The 22,673-nt window shown below is 36.9% G+C and overlaps 1 protein-coding gene across 5 annotated transcripts in view; it reads left to right on the top strand.

The window, feature by feature from the left end:
• The window catches only part of FIP1L1 (factor interacting with PAPOLA and CPSF1), a 37,184-nt gene that overhangs the window by 11,954 nt on the left and 2,557 nt on the right, over positions 1-22,673 (top strand). For 4 of the 5 annotated variants that reach the window (XM_048943207.1, XM_048943204.1, XM_048943203.1 and 1 more), the window contains 6 exons: positions 5,730-5,823; positions 6,893-7,046; positions 10,325-10,351; positions 10,885-10,939; positions 12,819-12,874; positions 20,686-20,905. In XM_048943207.1, coding sequence (XP_048799164.1) covers positions 5,730-5,823; positions 6,893-7,046; positions 10,325-10,351; positions 10,885-10,939; positions 12,819-12,874; positions 20,686-20,905 — 606 coding nt within the window. The remainder of the gene's footprint in view (positions 1-5,729; positions 5,824-6,892; positions 7,047-10,324; positions 10,352-10,884; positions 10,940-12,818; positions 12,875-20,685; positions 20,906-22,673) is intronic. The other variant, XM_048943205.1, reaches the window with a different exon arrangement.

Genomic DNA, 22,673 nt, shown 5'->3' with positions numbered 1-22,673 from the left:
TTTCTGTAATAGGTTAAAGTGATAGGAAGAATGATGCTAATCACTTTTTGCTTTCAATCACCTTTATGCAAGAATGCTGTATTACCTTCTTGTTGCTTCAGAAAAGAGAAAATAGAAGGTATGGGGAAAAATCAGCAGGACCAAGCAACAGAGGAGATATAAAAATCCAGATGTTGATGTTGACACTACATTTTGTGTAGAATTAGATGAGCCAACAAAATGTCTGTAGCTAGTGAGTATTTTTTATGTTTTTAAACACAGTTTTTAGGTGAGTATTAGCTAACACACCTTTTCAGGTAACCAAAACTGAATTGGGCAACAATGACTTCAAAATCTGAAAGGATTCCTGTAACTCAGTCTCCTTCCTGTGAGGTAGCTTTAGGCTCTTCATATTTGAATACTTTACTACTTTTCCTTTGAAATAATTTCCTTACTAGAGTTTCTTCTCCAGCCCCAGGCTTTAATAAGTTTTGTCCTCAGTTGAAAGCTGTGGCTGTTTGATACCCGGCACTTGGCTGAGAACGAATTCATGCTTGTGCTTTAGTTGTGGACTGATCTCATATGGGAGTTTTGTTTTTGTGCAGATTAAGTCATTGGCAAGGGAAGTAGAACAGTTTGTATGCAACAAACTTGTTAAGTTCAAGATTAGTATCTATTTACGTACTTTTAGTAAGTAGCTCAAGAGGAGACAAAATGATTTTTTTCAATTGTATCACCTGTGCGTTCCAGTTGTTAGACAATTTTGTATATGTTTAGGCTGAGTACTGTCACTATAGGTTATTACAGTGGCAATGCTGAATTCTTTACAGTTATTTTTTTAAATATCTACTCGTTTGGATACATTGGCTTAAAATAATTCCTGCGTAGAGAAAGTACTTCTACCATCTGGTTGGAAGAGATTTTGAAAGAACACGAGCTGCTCAGAAGTCTAAAACTAGCTCTGCCTTGAGTATGTCTTGACTATGTGATTTATATACTTCAGTAAATTCTCCACAATACAGTTACTATTCTCTATAAAAATTGTATTACTGGTTTCTTTACAGCTAGGTGGAGTTTTATGGAATTGGATTTTTTTTTTTTTTTTCTTCAATGAAGAGTTTATTTTTGGTAGGTAGAATATTTTCAACAGTTCAGCTCTGTGGTAATTTAAAATAACTGCCTTTATGCCAGAAGGCATTTGCAATAGCAAATTGTTATGAAATTGTTCGAAGCATTTCTCATGTAGCAGTAAAATGTCTTTTGGCTTCGCATTAGTTGATGTATTTGGTGAAAGAGAGAAAACTGGTGCAACTGGATACAGTCACATTGGTGTAGGAATTGGTAAGGAGCTAGAAACTAGAGGAGGAATACAAAGAGCTGATTAGAGACACAGAAAGAGAATTTATCTCGCCAGAAAGAATGCCTCTCCTCAGTCAGAGACAAGCACTGCCTCCAGAAATGCCAGTTCAGGCATCAGAAAGTGTCAGGAATAAAACAGGAGGGTCAAGTCACCCAAATTCAAGTAAGGAAAAAATGGATCGAGGCATGATCCTTACTTAGCATTTTAATTCCCTATTTACTAGTCAGGGCTGTAGCATCATTGCTTCATGGATAATTTTATGCATAGATACTGCTGCACATACTTCCCTTCAGTGGGAAATCAGAGGACAAATAGAAGGCTATGCTTTTTTGTTTGTTTTTGAGTGTGGTAGATGTGATAGTGGTTTAAATTGAGCTCTCACCCCCCAAAAAAATTCTCCAATGTCAACCAGGAATATTACTCATGACCAGTACAGAAGCTGCAATTTGCAAAATTGTACCAGCTGCCCATCAGTTAATAAAAAGTAGTACTTCACTGAAATAGCATTCTAAATATTCCAAAGAAAAATTAAGTGTTTTTGCGTATGTGAACATTGGAGGTTTCCTTGAATTTATAAGTAGTCACTCGCCATCTTAATCTGAGCTATTAGCTTTTTAGAATTAAACCTAAATCTCTTGTCATGATTCATTGGTATTTGGAGCTGTTGAGTAGGTTAAGGTATCACGTAACCCCGAAGAAGGACTTAGAACATAATGGAAGTGGTTTAGTAAATGCACATCATATGTATGTGAAAGTGTGGTATAGAATAGAATGTTCACTTTAAGTAGCTAATTAAGATTCGTTTTATGTGTGGTCACAGTCAAGGTTCAAAACTGAAGGAATCTCTTCCAAATGTGAAGTTTTCTACATCATGGAGAGAATTTGACACATTTCAGAACTGTCCTAACCATTCTGTACCATTTTGTAGCAGTCCTTTTCCTTACATCATTTTTCAAGGTTTGCAAGATAGTATTTCTTTAGTAGCAGAAGAAAATGTAGAAGTTTAATTAAAAGAAAATTTATTTGGATGTGAAAACCAGTGTTTTATCAGCCCAGTAATACTTAGAATAGCTCTCTATCACCTAACTGTTCTATCAGAAACTCTCATTTATTTTACTTCCTTTTATGCTTTTTTTTTTTTTTTTTTTTTTTGTTATTGTAAAGAGTACTTTACATGCAGTTGGATTTTACTTCAAGAAAAATTAGCCTGTTGATATGATGGGCTATTCCTTAGCGTTCTGTGTGCTTGGGCCTTTCTCCACATAGACTTTTTATATAAAATGGATTTGTGATGTCCTTACTTTGAAAAAATATGAGTTTCTTTTGTTTTGTGAGCTGTCTTTACGTGACTAAATGACGAAAAATTTTTGAGGTATTTTTAAGGAATGACCTGTACATAAAATCAAAATCTTACCTTTTCAATTAAATCTGTTGCATCTTAATTATATCCATCAGCAGTAAGTGAGCTCAGAAAAAATTGAGAATATCCTCAAGCAGAGGAAGATGATAAAAAGCATGAATAGGATAAAAAGGAACACAAGAACATGCTAAATACAGATTTGTGAAGTGTAGTATAAATCTTAATTCTGCAGTCTAGTGAATAAAAGTGGCATGCAGTAGTTTGACCACTTCTGAATTCTGAAAAGTAATAATTCAAAAACCAGTTCACTGTGTATGTTATATGTGATGGAGATGAGAAGTGATTTCTGAAATTATGTATTTTTAAAGTTTTGTCCTTTTCCTATTTCTTTTTGCTGGTAAAACCTCTGCTTGCCATCTGAGGTTGAGATGGCTTTATGAATTAAGTCTCTATGGAGGGAATTATTCATATATGAATAGCTCGTAAATAACTGTTTGCAAATTAGAGTGAAATCACTCACTGAGTGGCTGGAATGTTCCTTTTAAGCTGTACTTTGTGTGAACTCTGCTGTATGCTTCCCACACGTGTGGATTGCCTTTTTATGTTTGGGTGTATTCACTGGAATTGCATCTGTATCCCAGGTGCCCTGATTGTATGAGGGGGAAAGAGGGAGAGCCAAGTCCATTCTTTCTTTGCGTGCAGCACTGAGCAAGAAACTGCTGAACTTCTTATCGTTAAGCCAGATAATGATTGGTTTGAAATTTTCTGCGTGTACCAGCTTCAAATTTGCCCCTCTTAAAAAGCCCCTCAACATTTACATGCTGGACATGTCAGATGGTTCTCTTACTTCAGTGAAGAAGTTGTTTTTGAAATAGGTGTCATCCGCTGCTCCATTTGCAAATGAATACATACCTTCTTTCAAAGGATCTCAAGCTTTACTATCGAAATAGCATTGCAGTATTGGAAATAGATAATTTGTCAACTTCAAATTAAGAGTACAATTTATCCCTCATTAAAGAAGTAATATCTTTTGGCTGTTGTATCATAATACATATACATATAATAAAAATTGTTAAACACCAATGAGATCAAGTAGAGTGTAGGCATACACATCGACTCTAAAAAAATTAATTAAAAGCCTTGCTCATTTCATTAAACTAATGTCCAGCAGCCAACTGACGATAGTCTAGATTTGCTTCCTTTGATATCGTGGTGTTGTACTTGGACTACTTCTCAAGCAAAAATTAATATTGTAGTATTGGTGTTGGTGCACATAGTACATGATGCCCAATACTCTTGAGTGAGTGTTCTATGTGTGTGTTTTCAGCCTTGATTCCAAGGGTTGCTGACCATGTGCAAATAATGCAAGACAGGAACAGCCTTGATTTTGAGTATATTGCTTCCAAATGGAAGCTTGTAGAATACAGTGGGCCAAGCAGTGGGTCCCCTGAGAGGAGACTTCTTGCTTTAGAAGAGAGTCATCTAGTATACAAAAGGGCCTAAAACTACAGAAAATTGAAGTTTTCATGGGTAAGATTTTAGATAATTTGAGAAGGTATCAGTCATGGAGGAGTCATAGAACTCTGAGAGCAAATGGGCTGCTATTGTGAAGACTGAAACCAAGTCATCTTGTTCTACAAAATTTCACTTGTAAATGAAATTACAATTCTTTTGTCTTGTAATAAAACCTAGTTGGTTTAGCAATTGTTTTATAGCATCCATGTTTGCAATTTAGTTATTAATAGCAAAATATAAACCAAATGTAGTACAGCTTTGCTGGAATGCTATGCAGGAGTGATGAGGCGAATTGGGAAAGCAGGTGTTGATTATTTCAAAATTTAGGCTGAAAAAAAAAAAGCAATTTTTTTTTTTTTGGAGTGGGATGTTATAATTGGAAAACTTCTCATTTATGTTGTCCTTTGGGGGCTGTGTCTTTTTCATCAATATGGGTGGTTCCAAGTTAATTTAGTTTCTATTAGGGAAAATTGTTAATCTGTAAGGAATCGTATGAGGAAAAAGAGTAGGAGGGGGAAAAGGGTTGGAAAAATCAACCCTAGTAATCTGTGCAGATATTAATGGACTCTAATTACCTGTTAACAGTTGGGAAAGAGTTCATGGAATTAATTGTTGCTACTTCACAAAATGTCAGTTGAACTTCCAGTGTCAGCCGAAATAAGCAAATACAATAGTAGTTATCTTCATCAGTAGGTGTCAAAATGAGAAGAGTAATGCTAACGTTTCATAAAGCCATGGTGCTCTGGGTTCTGTATACTATCAGTGATTCTGTTGGTCTTGTCAGAAGGGTTACAGTAGAAAAGTGCAAAAAGGAGAACAAAATAATGGAAGTTCCTCACTTTTGGATGAGGAGAGGGAGGATTCGTTCAGCCTGGGGAAGAGATATAATAGAAGTACCAAGAATACCATGATGCCAGGCAACAAAATTTTTTTTCATTATTAATTTTTTTGACATAAGGTCTGTAGGGCATTAAATACAATTGTCAGGCTGAAAAAGGTATGATCCTAAGGTTAAAATTACAAGGGGGTTCGGAAGAGATTGTGCAAATGCATGTTTATCAGGGGATATGAAACAGGGTGGTCAAATTATGTGGATAGTCTGGATTTTTGACTGGCAGAAAACCAGGAAGGAAAGAATGTATGTTGATGCCACTTCTCCTTTCTTTCTCCAAAAATCCATTACTAACCACTTCTAAAGTAGATGTTCTTAGTCTGCTTCCCATCTGAGTAAGGGAGACATTAAGGTAAGTCTTCTGCTGCCTGCTTCTTTAAGGTGAACACAGTGTTTAGCTATGCAGCTGTTTTTGGACTGCTTGGGAGAGACATTTTGCATTTGGAAAACTGAAAAGTATGAATGACTGGTCAAAGGAACGTTAGTTCCTTTGAGTGTGAAGCAAGATTTATTTTAAGAATAAATTTCAAAATACTTTGTTTTTGGTATAGAGACTGTATGTTCTGAGATGAGAGGGATGACGAGCGATTTTGTTCAGTATTCTGATTTGTCCTGTGTTGCAGGCGATTATCTGGCGCAATTGATGTGATTGGACAGACCATCACTATCAGCAGGGTAGAGGGACGACGACGTGCTAATGAAAACAGCAACATACAGGTTTTATACTGCAGATTTATACTATCTTCAACTAAAAAACATTTTTGCTTTCTCCTTGGCTTCTGATTAAAATACTCCAATTTGTATGAATGAGAAACAGAAGAGTACTTTTATTTTCAAGAAGAAAGTTGTGGCAATTGAAATGTACTGATATGGATTATTTGATACATATAAAAAGATAAAATGTTTAGTGTTTTGGAAGTTCTGCTTCCTAAAAGGATATGAGAATATTGTAGACCTACAATTCAGGAGACTAGATGGTCTATAGTAGGTCTTTTTACTATGTGACAAGGACAAATACATCAACTATGTATTCCTTTCCTGTTCCGGCCAGACTTATGCTGCAAGAGAAATCTTCTTCACACATAGTTTAAGACATAGTGTTCTAAAACATGTTGTTAAGGAGAAAATAGTTGATTGTACTTTAAAAATAAATAAATAAATGAAGAAGGCAGTACTATTTTACCATAAGTTATATTAGTTGTCTTTATGATTTTAGGCTTTATGGGCTTGGGTTATCTTGAGGCAACGAGTGAATGCATTAAGGTTGAACCCTCAATATCCTCTCCTGACTAAACTGTGTAGAAGAATCAAGTTTGCTTTGCTAGCTGCATTCCATCCCAGCTTGTTTGATTTTGAATAATGAAAATGGCTTGTGGTACTTAGGTTGAAAACACTTCATTGTGTTTTTCAACTGAACTTCTCACAGTGTTTATGTAATTTAAAATCTTGGGTTTGTTTTTGTTTTTTTTTCATTCTTTAAATGTTGATAGTTTTTTTTTAAAGAAGTATTTCTCTTTAAATATAAAAGAAGGATGATGTTAGGGCCATATTCAGATGGCCTATATTCTCTCTAAAATCCAGTGTTTATTGTTCCCTGTTGGCCTTTCTTCTCAGAGGTACTCGGCAAGTATGGGACACTGAACATAGGGATTGGAGTAGAACTTAAACTATCTGAATATGGCTTTTTAGGTGCATGATGCTTCCCTGATAGAGTAACTGGAAAAAAAGAAAACTATCTTCTACGCTTTTTACGTAGCAATTGTAACTGCAGTTTGATATTTTACAGGTTCTTTCAGAACGATCTAATCCTGAAGTAGACAATTTTACCAAGCCACCTCCATTTTTCCCTCCAGGAGCTCCACCTACTCACCTTCCACCACCTCCTTTCCTCCCACCCCCTCCAACTGTTAGTACTGCTCCGCCTCTGATTCCTCCTCCAGGTAAATATTCAGTCACACACAGACTTTGGAAAATAAGAGGCTGATGATAATGAATTAAAGACAGCACATTCCATGATGATTTAAATGTACATGCAGAAATTCAGAATTTTGTGTTCTACTCTTTCCTTAGATATGTCTGCAAGATGTAAGGTGGTTTATTCTTTCGGTTAGAGTTCTAGTTTAGTACTTGATATCTTTATCCAACTTTTTGCATAGGTGTGCTGTGCTATTCTTATGAAACTCCTCACCTGTCCAGCTTTTTAAAGGTGAAAGAAATGCATGCATGCTACAAATCTAGCAACCAGGTTTGGCTTTTGTCTTCTGGTTTAAGGACAGGTTTATGACAAACACTTGTTCAGAAAGTCTCTTTCAACAGCCTTCCATGTTTCAAGTGGATTCGAAAATAACAATTAAGATCTGTGGGTTTGGTTTCTTCAGGCCTCTATTTTAATTGTGCTGTTGCCAGCTCTTTATCTTCAAAGTTATTCCTAAAATAGAATCTGCCATCCCTCCTAGGTTCAGTGAAGGGAGAGGGAAGAAAAACACACTCTTACCCAATATTAAACTGAGACTACTTGCCAGAAATTTAAGTATTCCAAATATAAAACATCCTCTAAAAGCTCCTTTGAAAAAGGATCCTGCTTTGAAGTTTGGTCTCTTGTTCTGAATTCATTCACTGTTGCGATTCACATCTTTTTTGAGAAAGGAGTTCTGGAATTCTAATTGCCAAACACAGAAGATTCTCAAATTCTCTTAAGAGACCACTGTCTGTAGCAAAAAGATGGGGTTTTTTGTTGTTTTCTTGGTTTACTGCTGTGTTGGATTAATTTAAATCTAAAGAAGAAAGTGGATGCTTCTGTTGAACAGAATTTAATGGGTCAAAATGTTGTTTTATGTGCTGTAGTTTAAGAATGTAATTAAAGTACAGTCTGTATTTGTGGGATTAGAAGGAGAGCTACTCAGGTATGAAAATTATGCTGCATAACTTTGGGAAGTTTGACTACTTAGATTTATACCAGGGCTTCCCTAGTAACTGTATGTTTTTTTCATTTGAATAAGAAAATCTGTCTTAGTTTAGTGTGGTGAAAGAAGTTTTTATTCCAGGTCAGGCTGTATTGCAGTGTTCTGGGCTACTACATAGGTTAGCTAACTTGGAGTATGGTGTCAAGCATTGCCATACTTGATACCTTGCTCTACATCATAGAGCGTGTGGCACTGCTTTCCTTCAGCAAAACCTACTCGGTGTTCTGCAACCATTTACTAGCCTTGAGTTAGTAGGTTTGTGTAGAGTATCCTGAAAGCAATTGTGAGTACATTAAGTAAAATTCTGTATTGATGCTACTTGGATTGCTTTTGACACAAACAGGAATATGTAGGTTTCAGCCAGGTGTATCTTTGTGATGCTGCTGTGCAGTTTATCTTAGGGACGTGATCCATGCTGAATCTGCTTCTTGGGCTGATTTAGTCCCTGTGCTGGCTCAGTATTGCAGTCTTGTTTTTTTTTCCTCATTTCTCAAAATAAATAGTTGTCTGATGCTTCAGGTAAGTTTTCATACCTGCATGTTTTCACTGCTTTAATAGAAGGAGTGAAGTGTTAGAGATTGCTAATTTTCCCTTACTTGAAGTTCATGAATTTATTTTTTTTTTGTTTCTGTAATTGTCTGATTCATGTGTTGAAATGCATGTAAATGGAACATACTTCAAACTGCCAGTAACATATTCAAATATATTCTAAATTCACATTTAAAAAGCAGTTCTGGAAGATGGTCTGGAGTGTTGTGAAAAAAAATCATATGCCTAAATTGAAGTTATTATTTTAATGTTTGGACAAAAATTGTAAAGATTTTCATGGCTGATTTTAAAACTTACAGAGGATTTTCTGTAATATTCCCTCCTGTATCAATGATCTCATCAGCAAAAAGCTGTACCTCTTGTTTAGGTTGTTGCTGATGTTGCCTTAAGACAAAACAGAAGTTTAGTTAAACAAAATCTTCCACATTACTGTGTATGGTAGCAGATACATTTTTCGTGGATTCTCAAATGATTGTATTTAAGCTGACTGCCTAATAGTTAAACACTTATATCTGCATATTTATGCCAGGAAAAAGTATCTTGGCTTTAAGATATGGTTGTTTTCTTTAAGTCATCTTAGTTTCCTCAGAGCAGTTGGAATTGCGCTCTCATTGAAAGGCTGATTTTTGGGCATCTGAGCACGAACACCTTGGTTTTAATACTAATTGATTTTATAAACTGCTAAATGTTTTTGTTGTTCAGGAGTGGCAAGGCCTTCATAACTTCAGTTTTTGAGGGAAAATAAATTGCAAGGTTAATAAGCACAGTGGTCAAAGGTGTAAAATGTATGAGAAGTTAAGCAAATGAGGGGGCTTTGTGTGTTGTGATCACAAATGTGGTCCAGCGCCCCTTGGAAGTGTTCTGATTGGTTCCTGTGCATTTCAGTTCAGAACCCACTTACACAGAAGTCTGATACAGTAATTTTATCTCTGGGATGTTTTATGGAGTTTGAGGAGTGCTGCCATAGTGAACTAATACTGGCGCTGCCCTAGTTAAACTACTGCTGCCTTTAGAGTGAAGTTTCTTTTTGGCATCTGCCTACAAAACAAGCAAGCAAGAAAACCAGCAGAGTTGCAACACTTTTTGGATGTGTTTGTATCAAAGGATTCTCACTTCCCAGATGTTTTTAAGAAAATAGATTACTAAGCATTTTCTTCCCCTTCAAGTAGCATCTGAATGATTAATTGCAGAGTGGCATAGCATTGACTGAAAAGTCGGTAATTCTTCTTGTTGCCAGAATATTTTGTCCATGTTGACATAGTATTTCCCATGCTAAGCCTTTAAGGGTCAGGGGCCAATTGCATTTCCTTTCATCTAGTTATGGAATATAAATCAAAGCAAATAAGTTCTGTAGGACGTTACTTTCCTTCTGGATACTTAACATTTTAAGGTTATGAATTGATTTCTAATCTTGAGACAGATTCATTCTACACTATTTTTGCTTCTAATTAAATAAGATTCTGAAGAGTAGGAATTTAAGAAGCCAGATTGAATTGTGCATGGCTTGCATAAAAGCTTAATGGTAGGTGTTAATATCAGATCTTAATCTGGAAACATAGAAAATAAGTTACTCCTCTTGATAATGCGTGTTGTGATAGCTCAGTCTGATCTTAGATGTATAGATAACCACCCATTCAGTCTGATTTTAGGTCTGCAAGTGATAAGCACTGTTACTGTAACTGATACTTTATTTGTTATCATTTTAGGTATACCAATAACAGTACCACCACCAGGTAAAGTTGCTTACATTTTTTTTTTCCATGTTTGATTAAAAAGTGAACACTTAATGATGTACAGTTCATTGAGTTCTTTTTAGTTAAATACAGAGGAAAAGTTTAGAAATACTAAGCTATGTGCATAGATGTAGACTTAGTCCACAAAGGCAGAGAGCTATGAAAAAGCTCTTGCCTACCTCGTTTCTTAGAAGTTGTGTACTTCCTCCTTCACTTTCCATTCTGTTTTTCTATTACACAGAAAACAAGTGTGATTGTTGTTTATAAAGCATTGGTTGTTACTGAAGGATTTTCCTATGCTTCTAAATTCTGTTTTTTTTTTAAGATTAATACACTGTTTGATTTAAAGTACTGATATTTAGCACCTTGCCTTTGTTAATCTGGAAAGCAGTTCTTAATTTTACCAGATAAACTTGTTTACAGTTACTGAAAAACAGTTTGTTGCACTGTGCTCTCTGAAATGCCTAACTCAGTTCTCTTGTGTTCTTCTCCTTTCCATCTCCCCCTGCCCCTCCTCCAATAAATTATTACAGGCTTTCCACCACCTCCTGGCGGTCCTCCACCTTCCCTCATACCCACCATAGAAAGGTGATTATCTGCTGGAAATCCTATAAAGTGATGTATCAGTGTTTTGTAACTAATAAATCAGATGTTAGTGACGACTCTTAGACTACTCAGTGAGTTTTATCTAACAATGAAGAGACCGTTTCCAATTTTTACAGTATTTTTCCAGAAATGTTACTAGTCTCATGTCTTTCACACTTAATACTCTTTTGAGAAGGTTACATGACCACTTAGCTAGTTTTGTTATGATACTGTATCAATGTCAAGACTTAAGACAAAAGTTAAGGCAACAGTTGTTAGATTATTCTTTGGCAATCTGAAGGCTGAGTTGGGTTAACCTCGTAGTTCACCTCATATGCACTGTATCCCCTAAACACAATTAAACAATTTGGCCCTTGTAAGCTACAGGAAATACAGGAGTTTGTCAGAATCCAAATTTGAATTTATACTATTTATACTGTTTGTAAATGCCCAGATTTGATAGGCTTAGTGGTATTTTTATATATACATATATATATATAGCCAACTCAAGTAGGTGAAACTATATATATATATATATATATATATATATATATATATACTATATATATATAATGTACACACACACATTTAAAAGATGTTGGAAAAAATATATATGTATGTATATATAGTAAAATAAAATAAAAAATTTAAAAGGGGGGGAAAAAAGTGGTCAGCTCAGCTCTTGAAAAGTATTTATATTATGCTGTAGGGCCCAATCCAGGTTATACGCAAAGTTCACTTAATATGGTGCAAGCCTCTTTTCAGTCTATTGGATTTCACTGGAAGAAGGTGCATGTGTCTGTTCCTTTGAAATTGAAAATTCTGTTAATGTCTTTGCTGCAGGATGATGAGGGCAGATATCAGAGAAAATCCACTTCTGATTTAATTCAGAAAAAAAAACTGTGTACATTCACTGTGCATGAAAGCAAATTTGTTTTTCATGCTGTTACTGTGACTGTGTCTCCTGTTAAGCAGTAGTCACTTAATTACTTTGAGTAAATATTTACGTTGGTTCTGAAATAGAGTGTGAAAAAATCTAGTTTCTTGTAGTGCTTGGGAACTACATCATATACTGTTAGATGTTGCAACGTTGCATTGGCCTTTCTCTACCTTTGGTTGTTTGTTTGTTTGTTTGTTTTAAACTAAACTAACCCCAAACTTGGTTTTCTTTGTTTTAATACTACACTGCCTTCAGGAACAGAAATAGCATTCAATTTAAATATGGCATAGGTAATTTATTCAAGCTATGTAGGAAGTGGTAAAAAATCATGAAAGAATTTTGTGTTTGAATTATGTCTTATGCACATATCATCCATTTTAACTTTCCTAGTTTCACCTACTTGAGTTGGCTGTCTCTGAAAGGAGTCACAATAGAAAATATGTAGTTCATTTAATACTATATTTATAGAACTACACATTTGAAGTCCACCTGTTCTTAGATATGCTCACATACCTACTTCTTAACAGAAAGAATGGGAATGGTTTCATTCACAGAAGAAGCACTTCCAAGCAATTGTACATTAAGTTCAGTATCTTTGCAGTAATGTGATATAATCAATATTTGAAATAGAAAATTCCTAGAACATAGAAAAGAACAGTTCCAGTGTAATACTTGTTTTGAATATATGGGGATTTTTTTTTTTTTTTTAATTTTAAGAAGAGGTTAGAGAATGCTGTTGTCATCTTCTTTATTAAACTGTGAAGTAATGCTTGATTGCTTTCTTAATTAGTAATGCTCAGAATGGAATACTTAACTTACAACAGATATCTTCTTTTAGTCTGTAAGATGGTAACAATTCCGTGAAATAGTACTAAGAGTGTCTTTTGGTGGAATTAGCTTTAATGGTAATACTGAATTTTACATGTATTTTCTTCTCAACAGTGGACATTCCTCTGGCTATGACAGTCGTTCTGTTCGTGCATTTTCATATGGTGGTGGTGAGTAAGTTTGCTGGCTTTGAAAAACTTTTATTAGTGTGCTGTCAAATTGTTTTAAATGCTTACCAGGATTTTAGCTGAGAGTCTAACTAAACAGGTCCTTTCAGAAATTCATTATGAAACCTCATTGCCTGCCGTTGTGACCAGTAGATACTGTTGCAGATGTATCAGCTGTTCCTAAGCTCTGTTCTTTTGCTTACTTAATTTGTATGCTGATATGTGTCTTGAAAAGCATGTCAGAATTTGAACCAGGAAGATCGATAATTGAGAAATCCTAAGTGATGCAAATATTCTTTAAAAAAATTGTTTGTCTGAGATATTGTGATCTTTTTGTAGCCTGTTGCAGAAGTTGATTTTCTTTCTGTTTTGGTGAATGTGATGGGAAAAAAAATCTGATGCTGAAAAACATAATCTTCTGGTTTTATAATGAAGATGAACTGGAATAGAAGTTCCATTATGTGGAATCAAATGGAAGTTCACTGAGCTTAGCAGTGAGTTGAGAGCTGTTATCTAGCATACAGCTCTGCTTCTTCAGTAAAAGAAAGTAATTGAAATACTGAAATGTTGTCATCTTCCTGATTTGGCCCACGTGGGAGAATACAAGGTGAACATGTAGCCAGTCACTAATGCTGCCTTCGGTGCATCTGCCTGGTCTTTTTCTCCCGCTGATTTTTCTGTCTCCTTGCTATTTGTTCCTTAGATCTTGGCTTCTGGAAGGCAAAATGGTAGGGAAAGTTTTGTCCAGTTCAGGGAGGGATACAGAAACGTTCAGCACAGATCAAACATTCCTATAGTGTACCTCCCAAATATTTACAAGCCTTTAGAAGGTATTAAAAATAACATTTGTTAATGGTAATTTCTTGAAGCTAGATAAGTTTAGTGAGTAGCAAATGGTACTTTGTTAGCATTGCAGGAATCCTGATCAATTTCTAAGTGTTTGCATTCATGCTTGGAAGCTTGTTATGTATTAAAGAACTCTTGAAGTAAATGAACAGCTGCTTTATGCAAACTGCTTTTTTAGCAAAAACAACCATGTTTGCTGAAGTTGGGAAAAAGTAGAGCTGAGTGAGACAACTAACATGGTCTTGTTGACTAATTTCCCAAAGTTTTAACAGGTAAAGCCATGCAGAGTATCACAAGGAGAGCAGTCTTATAGTCGAAAGTACGTATGTTACATCTGATAGGCAGTCTCCAGTTTTCACTGTGGAATGTCTTTTGATAGAATTTCCTATTCTGTCAAATACTTACAGAAACATGAAAATGTGTCTTTTTATGTTGGCCTTCGTGGGGGAGGGGTGGCATGTTAATGTTACTGCAGTATTGATATACTAAAGATGACTGTCGTTGTGGTCGTGCCAGCAAACAAAATATTGGCATACATGCCTTAAACTTCTGTGCTAAGAAAAATTTGGGGTATTTCTTCCTCCTCTTTCTTCTGAAGGAGGAAATGATGTATTTACAGCTTGTCCAATGAGACAAGTTAGGCACGTTTCCTGGTTGAGGGATGTGAATACTTAGTGTTATGTAGAAAAGGTAATTAAAGAGTAGTTTGTAATGTGGTCTGTTGTGGTCTGTCTTGTTCAGATTCTTTCTCAAGCTATTGCAGTTATCTGAAGATTGTTTTTTCACTGGAGATTAGATCTGTTAGTAAAAAACTTTAAGTCAAGGTTTTTGTCAGTTCCTCTTTCTCCCTTAGCCTCCAGCCAGTAGCATTGAAGTATTTTCTAAAGGAGGGAAAAAAGCTCAATGACAAGGAAGGTATTTGATTTCTTTACTCATTTGAGGAAAAAAAAAAAAAAAAAATTGCTGTGTTTTTGTTTTTGTTTTTTTTTAATTTTTGTTCATTTATAACTGTGGACAGTTCTTAACACCCTGAGTTTGATTTACAGTTTTGAAGATTCATTATCCTTATCACTCTGCCACATGATTATTATTTTTTTTCCCCTTGGTTGGTTATAGAAGCATGACATCCTTAGTTTCCTAATGTTCATATAGTGACTGTTAATGAATGTCTGAGCTGGTCTTAGTTCTTGAGAACAAGATAAGTAGATGGAGCGTGTTTTAATTCATGCATTCTAGTAGATAAAGATGTGAATGCTCCTGCTGCTACTAATTCTGTTTTTCTTGAGTGTGCTTTAAAGTTTCCCACAGGATAGTTGTGCATCTCATCTGAATTTATTTTCATTTATGTTTCCTGATATACTACAGTCATTTGGTCTTAAAATTTCTATCTGCTCAGCTCTTATAGTGTTCTGAGCTTCTGGAGCATGTCTGAGCAAACAGGGGATCCTGGTTTACTTGAATTAATTTCCAGCCACAGACTACTGTCTAGTATTCTTTAGATTTGCTGGAACGTGTGGATGTTTTGTCTTAGGCTTTTACCTACTTTCCTTAGCAGATGAGTTTCATTCCTTCTCACATCTCTCCTTTCTTCATCTCTCTACTCATAAAGTCATGAAAATTGACAGAAGAAGCAGAAGTTTTTAAAAGTTGAGTCATCTAATGTGTTAAGTAACATCTCCAAGCTGAAATTCCCCATGCAGATGTCAGTCATAATGTGTGATAGGTTAATCAAAGTGAAAAGTGACTTTACAGTGCCCCTTGTTTTCTGGAGTAATGGGTTTCTTAGAACTCTAAAGTTTAAATGAGAAGAGGAGTTATACTGCTGAGAAGAGAGGAGTAAAGTCTTAAAGAATTTTGTTGCATCTTTCTCACAGGAAGATCCTTACCACAACAAGCAATATGTTCTGTCCAGTTATGAGTTCAAATTAAAAAACACTTCTGCCATCATTTGGTGCCTTTGACATGAGAGAAGAAAAAAAACAGCTTAATTAAGTCAGCACTTAATTCATGATTGAGCCTAATTGCTTTCTTTGCCACATCTTAGTCTGGAATTCATCTTTGTGAAAATAATCCTCAGTTTTTGTTAGGACCATTCCTCAAAAAACCTCAAAATATTTTCTGGTGGAGATGAGTGGATAAGTGCCTCTGTGGAACCATACAGGTGATATCACCTCATATCTGTAATACATTTATACAGCAGAGGCTCTTGCAGAAAATTGTGCATTTTAGTTCTTATGTTAGTAAAATAGCAGTATCGTAGCAATAGTAGGTTAAGCTAATTCTGGGCAGAAAAAATCGCCTGTCCTGGCTGTGAGCATGGAGCACTTGTTCTGGTATAATACTGTATTTAGACCAGCTTTAATCCTTCTTTTCAGCTGATAATTTTTCCCAAATGGGGAGAAAATGAGCACCTCCTCTTTCCCAATGTATCTGGCATCTCTATTGTAGCAAAAACTTTCATGTGTGAACAAAGCAATTGTCTGTCTCTAAACTCAGACTTCATATGGGTTTTGGGATCTGTAGAGGCTCAGTGGCAGGTGGTTGCTGTTGCGGGTATCCTTCCAGTGAAAGATGAAGGTCTTACCCTCACCATTCTCATCTCACAATGTGATCCATACCCTGTTTGAATTTTGCCTTATATTTTACCAGTGTTCTCAGTGTAAATTAGGTAAATTGAGAACTTACTAGTGCAGTATGGTACAGATGATTGTTTTACAGAGAATTGATGCGGATACTTATTTACTAGTTGATTCCACTGAATCTCAACCTGTTACCTTCTTTACCAGTCAGCATGTTTGATGGCAGGGAAAGATGGGTGTATGAAACACATAGCAAAAACACAGGCCCTGATTAAGGCACTAGCCTTTCTTCTGCTTATTAAAATTACTCATCTTATGCCTTGGTGTCTTTATCCTAGACTTGGCCATTTTTCTCACTGCAGTCTCAATAGGAATGTGGCATAGTAGCTGTGCTATAGCTGCAAAAATATCTTACCTTTGTGCTCTTCTGCTGCATCAAATGCAGTTTCTTCAATTTGTTTTTAAATCCTTTCTTGAGTCAGTGCTACCTTTGTCATCTCTCAGTATATACAACGCATTTGGCTTGCTGGTAAAGCATCTTGATTGTTGCTGTTTCCTGAAGCATTTTTTTATTCAGTGCTCTCAATTTTTCTTTACAAAATGTGTACATGCAATGAATTTAGCACTACAGAAACAGTTCCAGAGACAGTATTTTTTGAGGCACAGAGAAAATGTATTAATGCTTTGCCTTATATTGTGACACTACACATCTGGAAAACTACTGGCTGTCTGTTTCAAGTTCCATCTCTTCCTAGTTTAAAATTCAGAATTAAACTTTAAAATCAAAATGGAGTAAAATAGTCCACCTGGAGGAGACCTACAATGGTATTCTCTTCCAACTGACCATTTCAGGGCTAACCAAAAGTTAAACCATATTAATGAGGGCATTATTGTGTAGAATCATAGAATGGCTTAGGTTGGAAGGGACTTTATAGACCACTGAGTTCCAACCCCCTTCCATGGGCAGAGCTGCCACTTATCAGATCAGACTGCCCAGGGCCCCATTCAACCTGACCTTGAATGCCTCCAAGGATGGAGTATCCACAGCTTTTCTGAGCAGTCTGTTTCAGTACCATGCCACCCTCTTGAGTAAAGAATTTCCCTTAGCACCTAATCTAAATTTCCTCTCTTTCAGTTATAAACCATTCCCTCTTGTCCTGTCACTATCTGCCCATGAAAAAGTTGATCCTTTCCTGTTTGTAAGCTTCCTTCAAGCAGTGGAAAGCTGCAGTGAGATCTCTCCAGATAATTCTCTTCTCCAAGCTGAACAAGCCCAACTCCCTCAGCCTTTCTTTGTAGGAGAGGTACTCCAGCCCTCTGATCATCTTCACTTTCTAGTGCCAGGGGCCCATGGCCTGGATGCAGTGCTCCAAGTTGGGCCTTATGAAAGTGGGTTAGAGGGGAACAGTCAAACAGTCACCTACTCTCTACTGGCCACCTCTCCTTTTGATGCATCTCAGGCTATGGTTGACATCTGGGCTGCAAGTGTGCACTGCTGACTTAAGTCCAGCTTTCTATGTAGTTTTTTGGGTTTTTTTTGTGAGCTCTCCTCCAGAATCCATAATGCCTTCTTCACAGTGCTGCTGTCAGTGAGCTCTTCTCATTTCTGCACACACATCTGGGAATTGCCCTGACCCAATTGCAGCATCTTACTTTGGGTGTTGTTGAATCTCATTACATTCTTGTGGACACACTTTTCAAGTTCTTACAGAATCACAGCATGGCTTGTGTTGGAAGGGACGTTAAAGAGATTGAAATCTTTGTCAGTATTCAAGAGGCTTGGTACGTCAGCCACCATTCTAGGAAGCCTGTTCCAGTGTTCAACCATCTTTACAGTAAAGGAATGTTTCCCAATGCCCAGTTTGAATCTCTTGGAACAGCTTTGTACCACTCTTTCATTTTCTATCATTGGTTCCCAGGAGTGGAGCTCAGCACCTCCCTCTGCTTCCTCTCTTCAGGGAGCTGCAGGAAGCAATAAGGTCATCTCTCAGGCAGCCTCTTTTTGTCCAGAACACACAGCCCAAGCGTCCTCAACCTCTCTTTACAGGACATGTCTTACAACCTTTGTTGCCTCCCTCTAGTCACATTTATTGTGGAGCCCAGAACTTCACACAGTATTGGAGGTGAGGATGTACCAATGCTGTATGTAGCAGGAAAGTCACCTCTTTTTACCAGCTAGCTTAGCTGGGTGTGATGCAGCCCAAAATATGGCTTGCCCTCTTGGCTGCCAGGGTACAGTGCTGGCTCATGCTGAGCTGCTGTCCCTGGCGCTCCAAGGTCCCTTTCTTCTGAGCTGCTCCCAGCCAGTCATCTCCCAGCCTCTGCTTGTGTCTGACATTGCTCCATCCCAGCTGAGCAGCCCACATTTTCCTCTGTTGAATGAACGTCCTGCTGTTGCTGATTGTCCAGTGCTCCAGTATATCCAGATCCCTCTGCGAGGCCTCTCATCCCTCCAAGGAGTCTGCAGCACCTCCCACTTTAATGTTATTAGTGAACTTACTGAGGATACATTCCACTCCAACATCCAGCGTTTCAAATGATAAGAATGTTAAAAATGATTTTTTCTTTTTTGTTGAAAATATTAGAAGAATGGATGCATATGGAAAGCCACAATGGAACACCCGTTTATTTTAGAAAATGCACTCCCTTAAAATCTTTGTGCTTTGTAAATTATTACTGGTGAAAAATCTAGATAGGACATACGCTGTATTTTCAGAGTAACACATAACTGGTTTATCTCAATGTTGTTGGAGTGACAGTGACATGCTTTTTTCTGATGAGAATTACTGCAGGTGTGAAGGAGTAACCTGGATTCATCATAGCAGTTTATAATACCCTTAATAGAAAAAGGTAATTGTTTGGTGGTGTGCAATTAGAGTCAAGCTGAAGTTCACACTTCAGATCAGAATATTGTGTCAGCCAGTGTGTTCAAGCTTTGTAGACCATACGTATATTGTTGACATAGTGGCAAGTCAAGGAAATTAGCAGTCTTTAAAGTCCAGCTGTTTTTTTGCTATTTCTGGCTCCTTTCCTTAGAAGAATGTCAGTTTTGGCAGTGTAATGAACAACATAACTGTTGTGTTAGGGTATTTTTTTTTCTGTTAACTCCTCATTTTCTCTGTAGCTCTGAAGTGAAGCAGCGTCAAGCATTTTGTTAAAAGCAAACCTTCATAGAAATGCTTTTTTAAAAAATTACAATGCTTTTCATTGCAAATGTATTTTTTAACAATGAAGTGTTTTTTTCCTGCTGTGTTGCCTGCTCAAAAGGTCTTTTGTATTACTCCTTCAGACATTTGGCAAACTGCTGATGGGAGCTTCTGCCTGCCAAGGGTTTCTGGGGCAGGCATGCTCCAGATGTGATAGGCAGGGCAATTTGAACATAGCTGAGAGAGAGCTGGGAAGTACTAAATACAGCATTAGTAATGTACTTATGTTACTGAGTAGGTGTTTCTATTAATTATATGATTAATGTCACTTCACAGCACTGTGGAATCGAGTGAATATTGTTCTGGTATTACAGATAATGAAGGGGAACTCCAGCTATTTGTTGGACAGTGTATTATCACTTGGTAGGAAATCAGATAAGCAGGAAGTTGGAATTTGCAGCCTCTCTATGCCCACTAGAGAGTGCTGTTTCCAGTTAAATACTTCAGCCCTTATTTTTCAGTAATAGGATGCATCCCTGGGACTTCTGGAGGGGGAAAGCAGGACAAAACAATTGGGGCATTAAGATTAGAGCTATTTATTACATCTGAGTTGGCGAGGAGCAAGGGAGGAGCACATCTATTCTGCTATTGCTGGTTACCTGGAGAGGTAACCGTGAGACAACCATAACTGTGTTGTGCTGTGACTTCCTTCTTAACTTCTTAAGGGTGTAGTCCTTGAACAATACACTTCATTTTCTGAAACTGCACTGGTTTAGCAGTAATAGTGATTGTGATGAGTCTTTGTTAGAAATAGCATCTTACAGCATGTGATCAGGAGCGTTATTTCTTCTCTCCAGAGTGAGTCTGTGGACAAATCTCTAAAGTTACTGCTATGTTCTGTGATGAAAAAAGTGTGGTGAAGAGAACACTGAGAGTAACTAATATCTACTGTAACTAATAGTAAAAAATAGAAAGTTGTATGCCTCCTTTCCCTAGTTTTTCTGTGGACTGTATTACCTGGTTCTGTATCTCTTCATAAGGACTGTTTAAAGGAGTGCTGAGGCCTTTATTAGCATCGTGGAAAAAATGCAGAGTTTGCACAAAACTAATTTCTACCTGAAAGGGAAAGATTGGAAAATGTCTTTGAAGGAGGCTAACAAACGTCTGCTTTCACACATAAGTGCTGCAGTTTTCTTATGGTATCTGATTTTGTTCTTTCTAATACCGGCGTCTTTTTCTTTAGTCACCTTTCCGCACCTTGCAGGTTCTGCTCCTTCATGGTCTAGTCTTATGGACAGCAGCAAACAGTGGGATTACTATGCACGGCGAGAGAAGGACAGGGAGCGGGACAGAGATCGATCTCGGGATCGAGACCGGGACCGGGACCGAGACAGAGATCGAGAACGTACCAGAGACAGGGAAAGGGACCGAGATCACAGCCCGTCCTCAAGCGCGTTCAACAGGTCAGTGCAACGTCTCAAACATGCTGCGGCTCTGTTTTAAGCCCTGAGGCCTTGCTATGTCATGTGCTTCAGCGTTAAAGTCCAATGTTCATCTGTATATTCCAAGAGATGGAGGGTGTGGCCTCTTCCCTTGCTCCCTTTACAATTGGAAACTGAAATTCAATTTCTAAATGTAAAACAGAAATGCAGAAGCTACAGTATACGTCCAAGTTGTTTGTAATTTGTTTTAATACAGAGTAAAGGTGGGATTTAAGCACTGCGTATGAGATATTCTGCTCTCTTTCACCTCAGTAGTTGTACAAAAACCTGCAAAAGTATTTAATGAGTCTTAGTTGCCATCTCAGTGCCACAAGCAATACAAAACAACATTTGTCCTTAATGGTGTTGTGAGCTGCAGAGATGGGTACTTCAGTCATTTGCACTGGCTGGATACCAATCTGTCCAACCAACCTTTTTAAAACTTATTTAAGGCCAACAACAATTTTATTTTTTTTTTAATTTCTTTTCAGATGGATAATTATTACTCTTCAGGCTTTCAAACCTAATTGCTTTTAAAAAAAGGTGCAGCTATTCTGCAGTTCGTGCGCACAAACAGAAAGCATTTAGTGCTGAACCTTCTGTGACTCCATAGAGTTGTGTTGGCTTGCCAGATTTATTCATATTTATTTTGTTCAATATTTGCTAAATATTTTGGAGTGGACGTCTAGACTGCTTTTCTCAGTTTTTATTGTTAAATTTGAATTTTGCAGAAAAATATACATGAGCTATTAAGCTGATTGTTTTTGCTAAAATGGTTTTATGCTGGAGGAAATGAGAACACCCAGAGTTAACGCAAACGACTTCAACTGAGAGACAAGATTTTTTTTGCACGATGTTTGTTAGCTAAAGGCCCAAACTAGATGCAGGAAAGCAGCTTTTCCATGTGCACGGATGCCAAAATTATTGCAGTGATGTCCTCTCCTGTGCGCATGTGCTGCATTACAGGGTCAGTTTCTAAGAACTCAGCCCAATCTAAACATCTGTTTCTCAGACAGCTTGATTGAAGGCCAGAAAGGAGCCTGGTCATTCAAGGGTGCTTGAAATGAACCTTAATAGCTTCCAGGCCCAGAGAAATCTCTGTGCTGCTGCCAGAGTTATCTGCAAAGGAGGGGGAAGAGCAGGCCTCAACTTTTTTTTTTATGTGACTAAATTATCCACCATCTGCAGCAAAGCTGTTGCCACATGGCTGTGTTAAGAAAATGGGAGGCCCTTAGCTCGTATGAGTTGGTTTGGGAACCACAGGGAAGGTGGAAGTGATTTAATAAAGACTGAACAGGCAGGCATAATATTTCTGTATGTTTTGTTTATACATAAATACATATTTTAAGAAGGTTTATTTCAATTTTGTGCATTCAAAAAATTGAGCTATGAGAATGTGAAGAATTCTGGAGACAACACAGATGCATACTTTTATTTGAATTCCCTTTGTTTAAACTTAAGCAGTAGTATGGCGAGATTTGGGATAAGGATTATCTTTAGCTTTTTACTGCTCAGAAATTACTCTTTTTATATGTTTTTGGCAGTTGTTGTCTCAATTTAAAAAATCTATATATTTCTTAGAATTGTAAGAAAATTTGATTTTTTTTTTTTTTTTTTTTTTTTTTTTTACTTTATTAGTATAATCACAATGTGCTTTATAAATAAACCCTCAGTAGTGTTTTATTCCTTCTTTGTCTTGCTGTCCTCAGATGAAATTGTGCATTTTTTCAGCATACCCCTTGAGAAAAGG

Source organism: Lagopus muta, chromosome 4, assembly GCF_023343835.1.
Source record: "Lagopus muta isolate bLagMut1 chromosome 4, bLagMut1 primary, whole genome shotgun sequence".
Classification (NCBI taxonomy): domain Eukaryota; kingdom Metazoa; phylum Chordata; class Aves; order Galliformes; family Phasianidae; genus Lagopus; species Lagopus muta.
The sequence above is the reverse complement of the archived record's forward strand: the minus strand, read 5'-3'. Positions and strand labels throughout refer to the sequence as shown.